Source organism: Acinonyx jubatus, chromosome C1, assembly GCF_027475565.1.
Source record: "Acinonyx jubatus isolate Ajub_Pintada_27869175 chromosome C1, VMU_Ajub_asm_v1.0, whole genome shotgun sequence".
Taxonomy (NCBI): domain Eukaryota; kingdom Metazoa; phylum Chordata; class Mammalia; order Carnivora; family Felidae; genus Acinonyx; species Acinonyx jubatus.
Window position 1 is genome coordinate 124747754 of NC_069381.1, and position 22523 is coordinate 124770276.

At 34.6% G+C, this 22523-nt stretch overlaps 1 protein-coding gene across 8 annotated transcripts in view; it reads right to left on the reverse strand.

Moving 5' to 3' along the window:
- Positions 1–22523, reverse strand: part of ZRANB3 (zinc finger RANBP2-type containing 3) — a 306588-nt gene that overhangs the window by 97927 nt on the left and 186138 nt on the right. For 7 of the 8 annotated variants that reach the window (XM_053214960.1, XM_027055893.2, XM_027055892.2 and 4 more), the window contains 2 exons: positions 21099–21330; positions 17142–17227 (listed from right to left, as the gene is read on the reverse strand). In XM_053214960.1, coding sequence (XP_053070935.1) covers positions 17142–17227; positions 21099–21330 — 318 coding nt within the window. Of the gene's footprint in view, positions 1–17141; positions 17228–21098; positions 21331–22130; positions 22184–22523 lie in introns of those variants that run through there. The other variant, XM_053214964.1, reaches the window with a different exon arrangement.

Here is a 22523-nt window from a genome sequence, read left to right on the forward strand (position 1 = left end):
AATGTGGTATGCACGTGCACACACACACACACACACACACACACACACACACAGTGGAATACTACTCAGCCACAAAAAAATAATGAAATCTTGCCATTTGCAACAACATGATTGATCTCCAAGGTATTATGCTAAGTGAAATAAGTCAATCAAGGAAGGGCCATGGCAGGGTGGGGAAAATAGTTGAAGGGGATCAACTATAAGGTGATGGATGGTAACTAGACTTTTAGTGGTGATCCCTGCATAAAGATGTCTAATTATAATTAGATTATACACTTGAAACTATATAATGTTATATACCAATTTTATCTCAATTTAAAAAAATTTGTAAATAATTCCATATGTCTCCAAAACCAGGAAAATAATACATTTTCATTAATTAACCACTGGATACACATCTATAATGCCTTTTCTACATTTTCTACTGCTTATACTTTGTCTCTTCACATGACCCCTTTGTATTATTTTCTACAAAGAAATAGGATGATTCAGATTTGAACCAAGCATGGATGAGCAAACTTTGTTTTTTATAATTGTTACTTTTTCAAAGTTTCTTTCAGGCTTGCAACTTATCAGCACGTTGGGCAAAATCATTTCCAAATTATCCAATTTGAAAAATCTTTTATCAAGTTTCTACCACATATGAGCTCTAAGAATTCAACCAACTATTCACAGATTAATCCTTTGGCTGCATATGTTTCAACCTTGCTTCTCCTCCACTATTCATATCCTTCCAGCACCAGGTACCAAGGACAAGTTCACAAAGCAATGCATCTGCCATTCCTGCCCTAGGAGTGTTCCTGGAAGTCATTCCCACAGTGAGTTGACTATAACTTAACTATACATGGAAATTACTGAGTACTATATAAATACAGATCACTAAACTCATGCTCAAATATAATGTGGTAGCCTTATAAGTCAGACTCTCCCCCTCCTCCATGTTTTACTGGTTTTTGTTGTTATTCTTTTTGATCATTTATTCATTTATTTTTTAACTTTTGTAAGCTGTCTCTGTGCTAAGGATAAGCCTGAGGTATAAACCTGAGGTCTTCTCAGTTCTCTTCTGAGCCTGTGTCTTTTCCTGGGCATGCACAGTCACTTTAAAATTTATGCACTTGTGTCTGGATGTCTTAGTCCTAAATGTCTGGTTCCCAAATGGAGAAAAAAAAATGAAATATTAGGAGTATGGCATCAGCCCCTTAAATCCTCTAGAAGTTGCTTCAGTCAAAAGGCGGGGGAGGAGAATGCAATGGGGAATGGGTGCAACAACAATGGATGCCCCCACTTCATCTGTACCTCTATGATGAAAATTACCAATCAGTTATCAGAGATTTTTTTTTTAAGTTTATTTTGAGAGAGCAAGAATGGGGGAGGTGCCAAGAGAGAGGAAGAGAGAGAATCCCAAGCAGGCTCTATACTGTCAGCACAGAACCAGATGCAGGGCCTAAATCTGTGAACTGTGAGATCATGACCTGAGACGAAATCAAGAGTTGGATGCATAACCGACTGAGACATCCAGGTGCCCCCAGAGAAGAGGTCTTTGATATGTGGAGAAAAGGGTTCTTTTTGCTTATCCACAAGTCATGTACAACTTGCTCCAGGAGCATGTATGAAGCTGTCTGCCATGGGGCTGGAGGCAGAAGATGGTAGCTGTTACTTTGGTAACAGTTGCAACTGACTGAAATTAACCAAAATTTACTGTCCAGTAAATTTTCACCAAAATTTTTACCACAATTTACTGTCCAACTTCCTGTGGAAGTTGCAAGTCTTCAATATAATTCAGTTACAAAATTATGACATTGGACAGATTCTGTGAGTGCCAATTAATGTCTCGGTGGGAAGACAGATTCCTGATGATTCCTACTCTGCCATTTTCCCAGAATCCTCTACAATCCATTTTTAGTTAAGTTTTACACACAGTGAGAGATATGAATTGAGCTGCTGTTTTTGCTTTTCCTCTCTCTATCTCTCTCTCTCTTTCTCTCTCTCTCTCTCTCTCTCTCCCTCTCCCTCTCCCTCTGTCTGTTTTTGCATAAGGATATCTAATTGTTCCAGGAACATTTGGTGAAAAGACACCTTTGTACATAGAAGTGCTTTGCATCTTTCTAAAAAATCAGTTGACTACACAGATCCCTGACTGGTGAACATATGGGACATTTGGGGGAGAGTGGGGTGATTAGAGAGGGCATGGAAACTCCCATTCCCCATACCTTGCCCTACATATTTCTTTGATGTGGCTATTCCTGAGCACTGAGGACAAAACTGGAATTTCTGGCAAGGCTAAGAAGCACCAGGAAAGAAAATTAATGACAAAGGGTTAAGGGCCTAGAGAGGAGTCTGATCCTTGAGACTCCATGCATCCTGACCAGACCCTGACATCTGCCCTAAAGTAGATGTTAAGGTTAACCTCACAATATAAATCCTAACATGGATGACCAATCCTAGAAAAAATTTTAAAAGGCCTAGAAGGAAACAATTAGAAGAAAGAAACAAATTTAACAAAATCTGGCAGTAGAACTTAAGGACTACCAGAAAGTAAGATTTAATGTGCAACCTTCAGTTCACCATCTCTTTTTTCACAAGTTCCAAAAAGATGCTACATAAAGAAAACATTGTATATCTCCCAAGAAAAAGCTTATGAGGTATTGAAGAGAAAATCTCTTCTCCTTAGAGCTTACTCTAAAGACAACTTAATTCCAATAAATCGGACCATAAATGCAAACTGGGAACCAGGTAACCACACAAAGGACAATTTGAGACAACGTGGATGACTCTCATGAGGCAGTTGGTGGTTTTCAATATCTAGAAAAAATATTCTGTCTTTGCAAACAGGGCTCAACAGACATAGTATAGAAGAGTTCAAATTATCAGTCAACTAAGGGAAAGGTTAAGGCTGTAAAAAGGAGTGACAGTGGGGAAAAAAAGGAGAAAATGAAAAACAGCAGGAAAAAGGAGATGAAGTAGAGGCACCCAAACTGGAATCACAGTCCTGGTTGGAGGTAGGATGCATCGTATAGTAAAAAGATCCTGGGATAGAAGTCAGATGACCAACGTTTGAATTCTGAGTTCTGCACCTTTTAGTTACATAATGTTGGACCCATTGCTTAATATTTTAATCCTTATTATTCCCATCTGTAAAATGGGAAAATTACACCTTTTACAAAGGATTATGTAAAGAATGAATTATGAACATATGTGAATCAAACATGCAAAGAAATTATTCAAATCAATTTGCCATATATGTGAGGCTCTACTTCTGGATTTTCTGTCCTATTCCACTGACCTACATGCCTCCACTTTGTTGATGACTATACACAAAACTAGTGTGAATTTCCCAACTTCTTTCTTTTTCAAAGATGTGTTAGCTATCCTTTGCCTTTGCATATGGATTTTACACTTAAAATGCAAATTTCTAGAAAAATCCTTCCGGAAATTGTATTATTTGCATTGAATCAATACAACAATTTGAGAAGAATGGTCATTTCAAAAATGTGGCTCTTCTAGTCCATGATCATGGTATTCTACTTCACTTATTTGGATCTTTCTTTTATTCCTTCTTTAATATTTTGTAGTTTTTATATGTTTAACTTTATTTAAAAAATAGCCAAACTGTTTTTATAAACATGGTTATAGCATTTTGCTTTTCCACTACAATATATGAGCACTTAACAACAAACAACTTTGACAAATGATAGAAATGGGAGAAATTTAGAAAACTCCATTCTTATATTAAATAATGATACACAATAAGCATGATCCAATGTGTAGTTCTGGCTGTGTCAACTAACAAGAATATACAGGTTACAAAGGGGAACCAATCTAATGTAAACACACCAGAAAAAGAAAGTACAGTGGGGAAGATCTATTATAGGAATACAGACTGAAAAAACTGGAAATATTCAGAGTATAAAGAGATAATGACTATGAGAGATTACAGAAATGGTAAAGAATAACAGACCAGGTAAACAGAACATAAACTTGTTCCACAAATCCTGCAATATTATGTTGCTCTGAGACTCAAGTAAGGTATCATCACAAAAAGAGCAGAATGTATATTACAAAGTAAGTAATCAAGCTGCAGATAAAAGGAATCATCAAACTGTAATTTTTTTCCCACCATAACCATAGTCAGTTGATGGGATGAAAGATATGGAAAATCCTTCAGGAAGATATGGAGAATTTATTTCTTCAATCCAGTCAGACAGTTGGGTATGGGGATGTTTCCCATTCAATGAACTGACTTTTGATATAAAAAAACTTTGGGAACCCAGTGTTCTGAGACAATATCCTGCTCAGAAGACCATACATGCTCATCAGTGTAACTGGATACCTGAGTGCTCTAAACTTCAAACTGTAGGAAAAAGTAAGAAGTTGCTGTTTCATTTAAGGGAATATAAGAATTCAGATGCAGTGAGCCATGTGCATGGGACAGATGGCTTCTCAGGAGTATACTCATCTCCTGTTAGTAGAGTTCTTTGAGCTCTGTAAAATAGCAGATTCTGAAGCACTAGGAACCAGTTCAGTGAAAAGAAGCTCAAATGTGCATAAGAAAATCACAGAGATGGAAATAATGTCTCATGTTTCTATAGCAGAGCAAATATTAAGATGTATTTGAATTATCAAATAGTGGTCAGGACCAAAAGAAGCCGAATTAACTGAAGCAAACTATTCACCTAAACAAGGTACACCTATAACTCAGTTATAGAGATAAGCCAACATATGAATCCAAGAACTATTTTTCTTGCTATTTAGATACATTTGGGAGCAAATTAAAAATCTATCCAGATCTATGAAAATGTATTACTTCATGAAATATCTCAAAGTTGTAATATGACTTCACAGCTCTTATGTAACCCTGAGTTAGAATTGTGAATATCCTAAGTGTAAGCTTCTTTTTTTTAATTTTAATTTTATTTTTGAGAGAGAGAGAGAGAGAGAGAGAGAGCGAGCAGGGGAAGGGCAGAGAGAGGGGGAGATACAGAATCCAAAGCAGGCTCCAGGCTCCAAATTGTCAGCACAGAGCCCGATGCAGGGCTTGAACTCACAAACCGCGAGATCATGACCTGAGCTGAAGTCAGACGCTTAACCGACTGAGCCACCCAGGAGCACCATCCTAAGTGTAAGCTGCTTGATGGCAAGGACTATGTGTTTGTATTCCTGGCACCTAGTATAATGCCTGACATACAACAAGTAGTTTATAAATTAATTAAGAAGTGAATAATGAATATCCCACAGTTTTTTTTTTCCATACCTTTTTAAAAAAATTCTAAGTTGATTTATCTGTTTTTGAGGGGAAGGAGGGGAAGGAGGGGAAGGAGGGGAAGAGAGGGAGAGAGAGAGAAAATCCCAAGCAGGGTCCACACTGTCAGCACTGAGCCCAATGTGGGGACTCAAACTCACAAAACCTGAGGTCATTACCTGAGCTGAAATCAACAGTTGGTTGCTTCACCGACTTAGCCACACAGGCGCCCCCACTCCCCAAGTCTTGAGAATAAATATACATGAGCAAGCAAAAACTAAAGCAATAAATGGAGCTTGCGGAGGGACACATAATTAAGCTTGGCAAATTAATTATATTTATCAATTCTTTCTACAGAAAACCTTCTAACATGAGAAGAAAGAAATTTAAGCTATTAAACAACACGACCAAAGAGAATGAGAGAAAAGAAAGTAACGGGTAAGGAATTTCAAACAATTTTTGGAAAAGAGAAAGTATGTAGAGGGTACATTCTCGTTAAAACATGGTGAGTGAACATCTACATTTATCCTCAATCAAAATGAGTACAAAACAATATGAATATGCTAACTCATCAGGGCAAAGATAATGCCAACAAAACAAAATAAAATAAAAAACAAAAAACGAAAAAACCCAAACCACAACAGTCAACAATGTGAACATATTCTAGAAGCAGAAAAATAGATGAAGATGCTAACAAGACTGAGAACACAAAATACTAACAACTTAAAAAGGCTGTCCACAATTAAAAGCATCAGATACCTTTGGAGTGGAAGTATGAGATGGTAGCTAAAACCAGAAGAATGGTTGAAAGTCTGTATAAGGAATGCTTAAATGTCCAGATTCTCTTAGTCATTCTCATCCCAACCCACAAGACCATAGTTTTATTGTATAAAGAAACTGAATCAGGGTTCAAACCTAAAAAAAAAAATAATAATAGAAGGTGGGGAGAGGTGCCATATGAAAACAAGACAGGCTAAGATAAAGTCTACATACTGAGGATTAAGAATATTATTCTGCTTCCCTTGTTTATGACACAAAGATGGTAGCTAAGTTTAAATGTCCACAAACAGCAGAAGAGTGGAGGATACCTTTTTCCCTTAAAAAGTTTAAAAGGTCATGGGGTGCCTGGGTGGCTCAGTTGGTTAAGCATCTGACTTCAGCTCAGGTCATGATCTCGCGGTCTACGGGTTTGAGCCCCACATCAGCCTCGGTGCTGACAGCTCAGAGCCTGGAGCCTGCTTCAGATTCTGTGTCTTCTTCTCTCTCTGCCCCTCCCACACTCACACCCTGTTTCGCTCTGTCTTTCAAAAATAAATAAACGTTAAAAAAAAATTAAAAAAAAAAGTTTAAAAGGTCACAGAAAGACACATATCAACATATTAATGTCCACATATTAACATTTGGGGATTTCCCAGTGAAAAGCTCATACTTTTCTAGTCAAAAAGCTCTTCTAATCAACTAGTCAACTTTTTACATTTTCTTTTTTTTTTTTAATTTATTTTGAGAGAGGAAGCATGTGTGTGCACATGTGTATGAGTGGGGGAGGGGGAGAAAGACGGAAAGAGAAAATCCCAAGCAGCCTCTGTGCTGTCAGTGCAGATCCCAACGTGGGGCTCAAACTCACAAACCCTGAGATCATGACCTGATTTGAAATCAAGAGTCGACTGAATCTTAACTGACTGAGCCCCCAGGGTGCCCTAACTTTTTACATTTTCAATCTTAAATATGAATGGACTTTCAAATATCGACCGACAGACACTGAAGAAAGCATCCAATATGAACAACAGAGAGGAAAACAAAATGAAAAAGAAATTCTGGGTAAACATACAATGCAGCAAACAGAAGAAAAGTTAAAAACAAAAAATAAAATAAAACCAAAAAAACCTCAGCAGCAACAAGCACCCTAAAACAGTAAATTCCTTTCACATGAACATTTAGAGGCCATGGTAGGGTTGATATTTTCCTTGTTTCAATGTTGTTGTGTTTCAGGAAATAGAGGCCCAAGGAGATAGAGAAAGGTGGGGGGGACAGCGGGTTGGTGGAATAGTCAGAACACACAGAGTATTTATCAATTAAGTTTGTCATCTTCTATGGTGTGGTTTGTGGCACCCCCAAACAATGACAATAGTAACATCAAGGATCTTTGATCAAAGATCACCATAATCAAACATGATTATAATGAAACATTTTGAAATATTGTAGGAATTACCAAAATGTGACACAGAGACAGGAAGTGAGCAAATGCTGGTAAAAAATGGCACTGATACATTTACATGACATAGGTTGCCCAAAATCTTCAATTTGTAAAAAATATACTGTGAAGCACAAAAAAGCAAAGCACAATAAAATGAGGCATGCTTGAATAGCTAGAACAATAGTGGCTATGAGTTGGTAAATACTGAAGCTGATAAAGAGTACATGGGGATTCATTATACTATTGTCTACTTTTGTACATATTGAATTTTTTCCATAATAAAATATTAAAAAGAAGACCAGAAAATAAGGAAAAAACAAAAGCTGGGGAATCAGGAACTTGAGAATGCAATAGAGCAGAATGGATGACAGGTATGCACCATGTCCAAAGAAAAAGCAGTTGAAATTAAAGTAAAACAGAGGTCTGTGGAAAGGGGACCTCCAGGAATATGAAAAAAATACGTACATATATATTTTATGTGCTTGTATGACATTTTGGAAGTTGACAGATCTGTTGGAATCTTTGAATACAAATTATGATGGTTTCATTGAAAAACAAAAGATTGAAAAAAGGAAATAATTATAATATAAAAAGTGGACCAAGAAAAAGGCAGTCTACTACTTAATCTTTTAGAGAACAATATTTAATTTATTTAGCCCATGGTGAATCCTAGAGACACAGATAGTGAATTATTAGATAATTCAAACACTGGAAAGACAGTGGAAGAAAAATGGTGACAAGAGGTGTTTAAATTACTGCTCTTTTACTTTTTAGTTTTGTGATTTGGACAAGGGACTTCTTCCAAATCTGTTTACTCATCTATAAAATGGAATCATTTTAGTATCATCATTCTTAAGAGAACTGTTGAAAGAATTAAAGCTAATATATCTAAAATATATGCCTTATATATAAAATGTAATATGCAGCTAATAAAAATGACATATTTTAGTTACTGATTGGAGAGATATTCTAACAATAATGTTCAATAAAAAATCATAGTACAGAAGACTATATATAATATGGCCCTAATTAAATAAAATTGCCTACCTATTCATCTCCATTTCTCACTCTTTCTCCTTCTGTCTCTACCTCTGACCTCTTATTGACCTAAGTAAAGAAGTTATCTAAAGAGAAAGTTATCAAAACACACTTAGTAATGGTTATTTCTACATAGTGAGAAATTAGTTTTTACTTATTTAAAATTTTTTTCTTGTTTGATTTGTTACAATGATCATTTTTCCAAATACAAGATCTTTAAATTAGTAAAAACAAAGGAAAACAAAACAACTTAAAAAGACAAGATTAAAGCATGGGGTAAAGTGATGCTGACTGAAATTAGCAGATGACAGCATTACATGTAAGCTATAGAGAAAAATGAAAACAATTTACTTGTTAGTATACTTGGATTATAGCATTTTTCTTTCTGGTTTTATTATATAGTATTATACTTTTTTTCATATATATGTATGTATATTTTATAAGTTCTTACTCATATTAAGCCAAAATCTACCTCCCTATTAAGTTTCATTTCTTGATAATAGTTTTGCCCCCTGAGGCCACAAAGACAAAAGTCTAATTCCTTTCAAACATGACAGATCTTTAAATATTTAAAGACTTGTTCCCCCTAAGCCTTCTCTTTTTCAAATTCCTATAGGCTTCATAAGATCAAGCACCATGTCTTATTCATCTTTGTATTGCCGGCAGGTCTGAATTAATGTCTTAAATATAGTAGGCAATCAATAACACAGGCATTTTTAGAGATGAATATGAAATACTCTCACTATTCTGGTCACCCTTTCCCAGCTATGTTTTCATTTGTTAACATACTTCCTATAATATAACTTTTAGTCCCCTCTCAGTTCCTCATGCTCCTTATCTACAATGACCTTTCTAAAACTCTACTCCAACCATTCCAGTTCTACCCGGTAAATTCAGACATTCCACTCTGTAATGCCCCACTTTCTGGTCCAGTTGTTCACTTATACCCACTGTATCTTCACTATCACATCAGGACCTTTCCGTCAATTGACCACACTACTTTCACTATATCCACAACATCCTTCCTGTCTTCATGCCTTTCCTCACCTTGCATGGATTTCCCAGTCCATACATCAACTTTGCTCTTATTAACATCACATAATTTCCTTGTCCCACAGTCCACCTGTCACAAGCTGGTAAAAAAAAAAAAAAAAAAAAAAAAAATCTTGGATAGATCCAACCAAAAGACTTTTCTAAGACTGTACCCACACTACTAGGTGTTGCTGGGGAAATTGTACCTTTGCCAGAATACCAGTTCCACAACAAATCTAAAATTGCTGTTCTCAAATGGATACTCAGTGTGCTGCAGTCAATTATGCCACACTAATCTCATTATCTCACTCCCCTTCCAGCAATATTTCACACTGTGTAGACATCCATCAACATTCGCCCCTCTATTTTTCCATTTCTCTAAGCACATAACTGTCTTTCCCGTTTCCAAAAAAATTAAACTCATCTTCTTGCCACCCTAAAAAACATAGATATTCTCAATAATACCATGTAGCCATAAAAAAGGACGAAGTTATTTACACATACAAAAAAAAAGAATAAATAAGTGAACCTCTGCTTAGGTCCATAAGGACAAAATAAAAAACAATGCAGATGTTTATACTGTGTAGCATCTGTGTAAAAAATATGTATCTGTTGGATGCCTGGGTGGTTCAGTCGGTTGAGCATTTGACTTCAGCTCGTGAGGTTATAATCGTGAGGTTTGTGGGTTCAAGCCCCACATCAGGCTCTGTGCTGACAGTGCAGAGCCTGCTTGGAGCTCTCTCTCTGCTCCTCCCCCCCTCAAAATAAATAAACTTAAAAAATATGAATTTGCTTGAAAATGCACACAATTTCTGTGAAAAAATTAAAAACAACGTATAGTTTCCAGAAAAAAGTGAGTGAAAATATTTTTCAAAATACATACTCATATAGATTTAGAAGTTTGAACAATGTGAAAGTGTGGTCTTAAAGTGATGTACAAACCAGACTTGTACATCTAGTCATATATGTGCCTTTCATGCTTTAAAACCCCACACTGAGGAGGCTAGCAGGCAGAGGGAATGGGGAGTTATTGTTTAATTTTTGGGATGATGAGTGAGTTCTGGAGATGGATGGTGGTGATGTACGCACAACATGAATGTACTTAATATAACTGAACTATAAACTTAAAAATGGTTAAAATGGTAAAATTTCTCATGTATATTTCACTGTAATAAAAAAACTCTTGCAATACTAACAAATAAAAAACATAAAACACCTTCCAGTGCCTTCTTACTGCTATTCTGATGAAGAAGACCCCATATAATACACCCATAACTAACTCCATTCTGTCTTGAGACTCTATTTTATTAGCTTAAAAATATTCATATGACCTGGCCTACTTTTAGTTCCTCAAAGGCTTAGTAGTCTCTTTTGCTCTCAGACTTAGCACATAAAATTTCTCTTCCTGGAATGCAAATAATATCACTTACTCACAGGATGCCCTTTCTGTCCTTTGTGACGTGAATGTTCACTCTGTTAAACTCTGCCATAATATCCTTTACTTCCCTTTTATGACACTCACCACAACTGTTATTATCTGGTTAGTGTTTGTTTGACTTGAGACCTCAGTGAAGGTTGGAACCATGCAGGTGTTGTTCTGTAATGCATATCTGATGCCTAACACATAGCAGTGCAAATAACAGATACCCTATAAATATTTTTTGAATGAATGGGTTAATTCAAAATTAAACCCACTCCAGATATAGTCTAATCAATGAGTGGAGTAGAACCATCCCTTACCTGGAATGTTAATCTGAATAGTATGTCTCAGTATTACCTTATTTTTACCAGTTATGACAGACCGGTGGCTTCAGCTTAGCCTATGTTTATTCAAAACCAGAAGTCTTTTTGAACTAAACTAGTGATAATAGGTGAGGATTTCTCAAATCCCTTCCACACAAAGCAGACTTTCTAAGCATAAGTGCAAAATTTGTCCTATTAATTTTTATCTAATTATTTTTCAAACTTATCTCTGCCATCCAGTATATTCACCATTTCTGTCAGATTTTAGCCATTTGCAAATGGAATAGACCTGACCTCTATTTAGCTCATAGATAAGAACATTAAATGTGACAGTGCTGAGGACAAAATACAGTGCAATTCCATAAGAGACATTTCTTGAAGCTGGCAAGACCTATTAATTAACACTTGTGGAAAATGGCTACAAATACCTTTAATATGTATTGACATCCAGCATTTTCTCTCTCATAAAAATTTAGACAACTATTTCTCCTAAGAGGTAGAAATGGCACAAAATATCAGCAGTAATGAAAGTTTAGAAAATTTGATAGATTTTCATAAAAATATGCTGAGATATTCTTAACCTTTAAGCATGACATCAGGGAGGACAAATTTGTCTTCCCATAGTGTGCCTTTTGAAGGTGGCTGCCGATAACAGAATGCTTCGCTGGATTATATATGTGTCCCCTTTTCTGTGGAAAAGAACATTTATTAAAGTTGCCATTTCTGAGGTCTGTCTTACTGCCAGGAAAAGTGAAAAAAAAAAAAAAGGCAAGATGAAGTCAGATACAGCGCAAACCATTTAATGTTGCCAGGTGCCTAGAAAGTGACAGAGCGTGACTGGGTGATCTGTTAAAGTCTTTCCTAGCTCTAATGTGCTAATGGTTGATGACTGAATGTGCTGCCTATCCAAATCATATTTGTATTTATAGCTTCCCCTAACTATAATGCAGTACAGTGAATGATGTAAGAGATTGTGCATATGGGATGTTCTGGTTGAGTAATACTTTCTCTGTGCCTCTCAAGTCAAACCAGGTAGCTAGACTTCTCATCTCCAAACGACATTTGCAGTAGTATACTTCTGTTTGTGATCTCATATGTATCTAATAAACTTTATCAAGATTAAGTTGTATTTTTGCTCAAGCTTCATTTAATTTGAATACAGCCATGATATTTCAAATATAAAATATGGGTCTAGAACTGACTATCTAACCATAATGTGCTTTCTGCACGATTATAGTGTGAAAATGACATCTTTATGAAATCGAAACATTATGGACAAAATTTAACATTCCAAACTAACTTAAAATGCCAGGAAATGCCTTGATCTGAATCATAGTTTATGATACCATACTGGTTTCAAGGTAAAGAAGTAAAGGAATAACATAAAATTTTTGAAATGGAATCTGGAAGAAAATGTCTTTTGAGAAGCATAGTAATAATCTTGAAGTGACTTTCTCTAGTAAATAGGAAATAGAACAAAATCTCCCCAATCATAAAGCATTTCCAAAATGTCATTTTTTCTTTGCAACAGCATATATATTAATAATCAAGAAAGGGCCAGTTATATACTTCTGTTCTCATATGACAAATCCTAATCAGAAAACATGAAATTCTCTGACTCTAGGATTTCTTAGTCCCCTAAAGATAAATCCAATTAATATGTTTGTTTTATGTAAGCAAACTTTTGGCATTTATAGTCGGCAATAATTGTGACTAAGAGCTTCCTAACAATATGTAGCATCATGTCTATTTGGCATTATATCTTAAAATTATTTATTATTATTTATGTATAGAAAGACATGATGACATGTTCTAGTCACAGGACTAGAATAATCTTGAAATTCATGTGGAACCACAAAGGACCTCAAATAGCCAAAGGAGTCTGGAGAAAAAAGAACCAAATTTCAAGATACAGTACAAAGATATAGTATTCAAAGAGTATGGCTGTGGCACAAAAATAGACACTTAGATTAATGGAACAGAGTAGAGAGCTCAGAAATAAACCCACACTTATACAGTCAATTAGTTTACAACAAAGGGGGCAAGAATATATGATAGGGCTAAAGACAGTCTTTTCAATAAATGGTATTGTGAAAACTGGACAGCTACAAGCAAAAAAAAAAAAAATAGAAAGAAACTGGACCACTTCCTTATACAATATACAAAAATAAAATCAAAATGGATTAAAGACCTAAATGTGAGACCTGAAACCATACAACTCCTAGAAGAAACATAAACAGTAATCTCTGAGACATCACCCTTAGCAACGTATTCATGGATGTGACTCCTCAGGGCAAGGGGAAAAAAAGCAAAAATGAACTATTGAGATTACACCAAAATAAAAAGCTTTTGGAAAGCAAAGGAAACCAGTAACAAAACAAAAAAGCAACCTATGAACAGAGAAAGATATTTGCAAATGATATATCTGATAAGGAGTTAATATACAAGACATAGAAAGGACTTATAAAACTCAACACTGGAAAAGCAAACAATCTGATTAAAAAATGGGTGGAGGATCTGAATAGACATTTTCCCAAAGAAGACATACAGATGGCCAATAGACAGATGAAAAGATGCTCAATTAACACTGCTAATAATCAGGGAAATGCAATTCTCCAAATCATATTTGTATGATTCTCCAAATGATATGATTCTCCAAATCCTATGTGTATTTACAGCTTCCTCTAAATATAACCCAATCAGAATGGCTAGTAGCAAAAGATAAGTGTTGGCGAGGATGTGGAAAAAAGGAATCCTTTGTGCACTGTGACTGGGAATGTAAAATAGTGCAATCACTATGGAAAACAATATGGAGGTTCCTAAAAAAATTAACAAGAGAAATACCATATGATCCAGTAATTGCACTACTGGGTATTTACCCAAAGAAAACAAAAACACTAATTCAGAAGATATACATATCCCTATGTTTATAGTAGCATTATTTACAATAGCCAAATTGGAAGCAACCCAAGTGTCCACTGATAGATGAAAGGATAAAGAAGATGTGGTATATAAACACAAAAAAATCATCATCAGTCATAAAAAGGAATGCTATTTTGGCATTTATGGCAACATGGATGAACCTAAAGGGTATTATGCTTAGTGAAATAAGTCAGACAGACAAAGACAAATGCCATATGGTTTAACTTATATGTGGAATCTAAAAAACAAAACAAATGAACAAACAGACAAAGCAAATTCTTAAATACAGGGAATAGACCAGTAGTTGCCAGAGGGGGAGTGGGTGGGGATCTGGGTGAAATAAGTGAAGGGGATTAAGAAGTACAATATTCCAGTTACAGAATAAAATATGGAGATGAAAAGTACAGTACAGGGAATATAGTCAATAACATAATAATATTGTATGGTGACAGATGGTGACTACACCTCTTGTGGTGAACACTGTACAGAATTGTTAAATTACTATGCTGTACAACTAAAATTAATATATCATTGTATGTCAACTATACTTCAATAATTAAAAATTAATTATTATAAGCAATGATGTATGCTGAATTTTATCAAGTTACATCTCAGCATAAATGGAGATGATATAATGAAGTTTTTCCTTTTCATTATTAACATCACTATATTAATACATTTTCTAATATTAAACTATACTTGCTGATATGAATCCCATTTGCATATGGCTAACATACTAGGTATTTTAAGAAGTTTCTGGTTTATACTAATATTGAAGATTCCTACATTTACAATCTTAAGTAAAAATAGGTGTGTGTGTGTGTGTGTGTGTGTGTGTGTGTGTGTGTGTATGATACTGTGTGACAGTATCAGTGTTCATCTGACTTCATACAGTTTGGAAGGGCTCTTTCTATCTCTGTTCTCTGCAGTCCTTTAAAAAGCACCAGAACACCATGACTACATAGGGTTATTTAAAAAACTTGTAGAAGGATAAAGGAAAACACACACACACAGAAAAAATGTACGGGACTAAGGGACTCATATCACAAAGAGCTGATTTCTATAACATATAAGATTTCCAGTATTTCAGTAAGAAAAAAAAAACAGCCAGTAAGTTTAGTAGAATAAAAGGTAAAAAACATAAACACAACAAAAAGGAAAAAAGTACAAATGACTCTTACATGTATGAAAAAATGCTCAATTGCATTTAGTAACATGAGAAGACAAATGTGTATAACAACTACCGTCACATTTCATCAGCAAAATGAAATAATTTCTATTTGAACATGGTGGCAAGGTGTGGGGAAACAGACAATCTTATTGCTGGTGGGAATATAAATTGGTATAACTATGGTGGAGCATAGTTTGAAAAAAATCTAAAAAATATACAAATACATTGTACCAGCAACTCCTCCTCTATAAATTTATCTTGCAGACTTACTGCTATGTGTGTGACATGAAATATTAAAATAGCTTGTAATTATTGAGTACTCACTACATGCCACTCACTGTTCAAACCTTACAAATATTAGCGAATGTAAGTCTCCTAATAACTCTTTGAGCCAGGAATAATTATTTTCTCTTTTTAGAGCTAAAGATGCTAAGGTATGGGGAGGTAAAGTTACTTTTGTAAAATGAAACATGGTAAGTACTGGATAGGAATATAAAAGACAGGTGGCCCAGTTCTAGTTTTGCATGCTCTTTGCCAATACAAAGAGAGGCTCTTTGCCTCTCAAAATGTGCAAGGGTATTTACTGCTGTATTGGACCCAACAGCTATTTACCACAAAGGACTATTAATGGTAGACTAAATAAATTATAGTGCATTTAACAAAAAGAGGGGCACCTGGGTGGCTCAGTTGCTTAAGCGTCAGACTTCAGCTCAGGTCATGATCTCATGTCACGTGGGTTCAAGCTCTGCAACGGCCTCTGTGCTGACACCTCAGAGCCTGGAGCCTGCTTTGGATTTTGTGTCGCCCTCTCTGCCCCTCCCCAACTCGTGTTCTGTCTCTCTCTCTCAAAAATAAATAAACTAAAAAAATAAACTAAAAACAAAAGAGAGCAAAAAGAATGTCAAAGCCCTTTTAAGAACTCATATAGAAAGCTCTCTAACACATACTAGGTGAAAACAGCAAACAGCACACAATGTGTACATTATACTACTATATATTTATATATATACTTATATATTTATATATATACTTATATATTTATATATATACTTATATATTTATATATACTTATGTATTTATATATACTTATATATTTATATATATACTTATATATTTATATATATACTTATATATTTATATAGATGCATATAAATGACATGAAACGATATTATACATACAGAATCATAAGTACTTTTTTTTTAACGTTTATTTATTTTTGAGACAGAGAGAGACAGAGCATGAGTGGGGGGAGGGTCAGAGAGAGAGGGAGACACAGAATTGGAAGCAGGCTCCAGGCTCCAAGCTGTCAGCACAGAGCCCGATGCGGGGCTTGAACTTGTGAACCACGAGATCATGACCTGAGCTGAAGTCAGACACTTAACCAACTGAGCCACCCAGGTGCCCCAATCATATGTACTTTTTAATCCATGGAGTATCTCCAGAAGGATACACAATAAATCGCCAACAGTGGTTACCTGGGAACGGAAATGGTTGGCTGGGGCATGAGTGGAATGGGAACTTACTTTTCACTTTTGTAGACTGTATACACTTATCCAGTCAATACAAATAAATAATTTCAAAAATAAAATAAATGGGAGGTAAATTAGAATAAAGAAAAACTGTCATTACCTACTTCTTTTATTTATTTTATACATAGGACTTCCACAAAAGATTTTACTTGAAGAAATTATTCCATAACCACACAAGTTCGAAAAACACTGGAATAAAGAATGACTAATGAAACCATAATGTTCACAGTAAGTATATGAGGATTAAAATTAATAGGAAGTAGTTTTTCATACCTCATATGGGCATTACAGTATCTTTTGGCATACTCGGTCCATGTTCCAAATTTTTGTGGAAAGAGAGCTTCAATCTGCATGAAAAGCTGTAACAACACAAGTGCTCTCAATATGTTGCAACATTTTGAAGTAAATATTATTACTATGATAAATCCAGTTAACAAAATAATAAAAAAAAGAAAAGAGAAAATCTACCTCTTCTTTCTCAAGCCTCCTCCTCCCCCTTTATCCACCCATCTCTGCCATCCTATTCTTCAGGGATAAAACTGCTATCCTTTTCTCTAATGTACATTTATATATTTTGTATGCCTACATAAGGATATGTATACAATAAAACCTTGATTGTGAGTAACTTGTTCTGCGAGTGTTCTGCAAGATGAGCAAATATTTCTAATAAATTTTAACTTGATAAATGAGCAATTTCTTGCAATACCAATAGTATATGATGCTGAACGTCACATGATCACAACTGAGCCAATGGTTCTTCTCACTCTCTCTCCCTGAGAGATTGTGGGTGATCGTCTCCCATGCTAGGATGCTTGGTCTCAGGCCATGGTGTTTGGCAGAAATCAACGATTTTTCAGAACACTGGAAGGCGCTAGTATATTTTTTGTCACTTCAAAGCACCTATGGACAGTCCTTTGCTTTCCATACAAGAGTAAGCTTAGGAATCCTTTGCTTCATTCTAGGTCATACTGCCTGCAGATACAGACCCTTTTCTCTGCTGCCTTCTTGCCAGTTATATTAAATACAGTATATGACAAGAGTTTACTAACACTGTACTGTAGTCAACATCCATCAGTAATAGTGAAAGTCATCCTACACAATAACCCTTGTCTCTTGTCTCCCTCACACCAGCCACGAAGGTTTTCAAAGGTAAATGCAAGTTCATTTGTTTATTTTTCTTTATATTTTGTATTTTAAAATTATTCTGTTATATTACATTATTGTAATAATTTTTATATGAATATTCTTGTGTCTTGGAATGTATCATCTGAATTTCCATTATTTCTTATAGGGAAACTCACTTTGAAATACAAGTGCTTTGGATTACAAACATGTTTCTGGAATGAATTATGCTGGCAAACCAAGGTTTTACTGTATATTCTCTTTTATTCACATGAAGCTCATCATATTATACATATACAACTAGAATTTTGTCCCCTAAAATATGTCTTAGACTTTATCAAAGTACATATACATCTATTTGTACTTAGTTTTAAAAATTAACTAAGCAAAGTATTACCATAATAAAGCATTGTTTAAAAGGCCCATGGCACTCATTCCTACGTAGAAGTACTGTAAAATATTTAAACAGTCTCCTGATCATGGACATATAGGCTGTTTCTAGCTTTTATACAGTTATAAAAGTTAATAACATCATGTAAGTCTATGTATGTGTATGTGTGCATATATAAACATATGCAGGTGTAGGTATACGTATCTACAACATCTATCAATAATTTATCTATTCACTTACCTATCTATGTATCCATCCATCTACCCAACCATCCACTACCCACCAATCTGCATCTCCATTAGATGAGACTGTAGAATATATTTTTAGAAATGAAATAGGTGGGTTTAAGGTATGTGCTTTTTAAAGTTTGATGGATGTTACTGTGTTACACTGTAAAATGCAGGTCCCAATTTATATTCTCATCAATAATATGACATCTTTCATTTTTATAACTTTGATAGGCCACACATAGTAATGTCTTTTATTTTAGTATGTTTTTTAAAATTAGCAGCTTCATTGAGAAATAATTCATATATCACTTTTATTGTTCATACTTTTACAGTGTATAATTCCTGGCTCTTCATATATTCACAAAATGCCTCAGTGACCACTATCTAATTCTGTAATATTTTTATCACTATAGAAAGGAAGCCCATACCCATTACTAGTCATTTTCTATTCTCCCTCTCCCTAATCCTGGCAATCACCAATCTGATTCCTATTTCCATTAATTTGCCTTTCTTGATATTTCACATAAATAGAATCATACAGTACGTAGCCTCTGTGTCTGACTTCGTTCACTTAGCATAGTGCTTTCAAGGCTCACCCATGTTGTAGAATGTATCAGTACTTCATCCTTTTTATGGCTGCATTTTAATTATCCATTCATCAGTTATGGACACTGGCTTCTTACTACTTTCTGGATATTACAAATAATGCTACTATGAACATCTGTATCTATATAATTTTTTGTGAATATATGTTTTCAGTTTTCTTGTGTATATACTTAAAAATGGAATTGCTAGGTCTCATGGTAACTCTGGTTTTAACTTTCTAAGTAATTGACAACAAGTTTTCCAAGGAGTAAAATTTATAGCGGTATATGTCTATGTTAAAAAAGAAGAACAATGTCAAATCAATAACCTAATTTTCTACCTTAAGACATTGGGAAAGAAAGAGTAAACTAAACAGAAAACAGCAGGAATATATAATAAAGACTAGAATGCAAATAAACAAGATAGAGAATGGAAAAACAACAGAAAAAAAAATCAATGAAACCAAATACTGGTTTTTGGAAAGATTGAGATATTGAGAAAATTTTAGCTAGACTACCCAAATTAAAAAAAGAGAGAGAAGACTCAAGTTACTAAAATCCAAAATAAAAGAGGGGACATTACTACCAACCTCATAAGGAAGAAAGGGAATACTATGAACAAATGTACACTAATAAGTTAGATTACTTAGATACAATGCAAAAATGCCTAGAAAGACAAAGAGTATCAAACTGACTCAAGAAGAAATACACAATCTAAACAGACATATATTCAGTGAAGAGAATGAATCATTAATTTAAGAAATACCCACAAAGGAAAACTCAAGCTCAGATGGCTTCACTGTTAAACTCTACCAAATATTTAAAAACAAATACCAATGGTTCATAAACTCCTCTAAAAAACAGAAAAGGAGAGAATACTTCCCAACTCATTCAATGAAACCAGTATTGCGTTGATAACAAAACTAAAGATATAACAGGAAAACTATAGATCAATATCTCTTCTGAATAAACACACAAAAATCATTAACAAAATAAAGCAAACTGAATCCAGCAACAAATAAAAGGATGATAACACAGTCAAGTGAGATTTATCATGGAATGCAAGGTTGGTTTAACATCTGAAATCAATTAACATAGTACACCTTACCAATAGCTATCTCCCAGTCTTGGCTTACTAATCAGATAACAATTGCTACTTATGTTAAGTGCTTACCATGTGCCAGGACACACAGCAAGATACTTTCAAACTAGTATTTCCTTTAATTCTTACAACTACAAGACAAAAAGCACATTGTTTTCTATGACTCAGTGTTCATTAATAGAAAGGACTTCTCTAGGTTACAGTGACCCTTACAGACTCATAAGAATTTCATCCATCATTTCTTTTTTAATTACTCCATGCTCTACTTGGCTCTAAGAATAGTAAGGCTAAATGGGGTATCAAACAAATACCTGATTCCTCCATTCTAAGTAATTACCCTATCTAATCTGAACATAAGTACTAGTTTCTCTCTATCTTTCCAACCATGGATTTTGAAGTAAAAGAGAAATAGAAAGAAGTTCTGTAATGCAATACAAAAGATATAAAATAGATTAAAATCCAATCCCAAGGAGGTTAAAATGTAAAACAACAAACTGGATAAGTAAAGATTAAAACCATATCAGAACCACAATAAATGGTGACTATTACAACTTTACACTAAATATGAAAACCTTATGCCAAAAGTAAAAACTATTTTTTTATATACATGTGCAAGCACAGGAAATGTTCACATATAAATAGAGAGGACAGTCATAGTAAAAGATGTATTTAATCATTAATAGCCATCTAGAAGTTCCCAAAGTATTCTTCTAGCATTTGAAGCAACTAATTTAAAATTAAACACTGCAAAATAGGTGAATGATATATATTTTTAAAGCCAAAGTATAAGGATTCTAATACCTCTTCAGGCCTTCCCAAGGCTGGAGTTCCTGTAAGAAGAATGGCTCGTTTGGCTGTCTGTACTATTGGTAGTAAAATCTTGCTGCGGGTTGCATTCCTGGACTTCATGTAGTGTGATTCATCCACTATAACAACTTTGAAATTCTGATTATTCAATGCACATATCAAAGTCTCTGCATCTGTGGTTAAAAGACCATAACCTAGAATTGTCACTTTGCTTGTAGATATTCTCCTAGGGAAAAAAATCCATATATTTAAAAATATTTCAGTAACCAATTTATCTTAATACAACTCTTTGGGAAGAAATTCAGAGGAAATAAAGAAAAATACTGCTGAAACTCAATTTCTCTTAAGATTTTAGAGTTTTCAGATATGACAAGCGAGAATGCAAAATTTAAAATTTTGGTTAACCAAAACCAAATTTTTGGGTAAATTGTCTTTGGAAGATTTTGACATCTACCAAGCCACATGTTACTAGGATTAGGATATTACTTCTGAGAAGATTTGCTTCCAGACATCTAGAATCATGGATAAAGTGGATACTCAAATATTAGTTGAATCTTTATTGAAGCCTTCCCACAGAGAAGACAGCAAGCAGCATTTTTCAGCCCAGGTGGTAGTGGGATTTTGAAGACACTACTTAGTATTGAAGGGCTGTCCAGTGCACAGCAGGGCATTTCATATTCCTAGACAGTCCCAGTAAGACCAGCAGAGTCCTTGAAACCATGACAACAAAAATTCCCAGCCATGGGGTGATGAAGTATGGGAAAGGAGAGAGGGTACCACTTTATACAGAGTAACACGGGGCTCAAGAGATCTCTAACTTTTGGACTATGTAATTATTCATACATCTATATTATTATTTACCACGCTATAACGAAATTTTTCATTTACATATTTATCTCCTTTGCTAATTAATGAGGACAAAGAAATATGTCTTATTTATCTTTGTGTATAAAGTGTTATGCTCCTAGTGAGTTTGGAGAATTAAATAGTTAGACAAATAAATGAAAAAACAATAAAATACATTACTTTAGCATTTTCTATAACATCAGCGAAAAAATACAGGACAGTCAGTCTTCTGCAGTTCTCTACCCCCTAAGAGAAAAGGCAGAGCTCCTAAATATTACAATACAACAATACAACAATTGCACTTAAAAAATGTTTTAATTTATTTTAAAAATTTTAATTCCAGTGTAGTTAACATATAGTGTTATATTAGTTGTATTCAGTTGTGTACAATATAGTGATTCAACAATTCCTAGTAAGTACTCACCTAGTGAGTATCAAGATAAGTTCTACTCTTCAATTTTTTTTTTTTTACATTTATTTATTTTTGAGAGACAGAGAGAGACAGCGCGAGCAGGGGAGGGGCAGAGAGAGAGGGAGGCCCAGAATCAGAAGCAGGCTCCAGGCTCTGAGCTG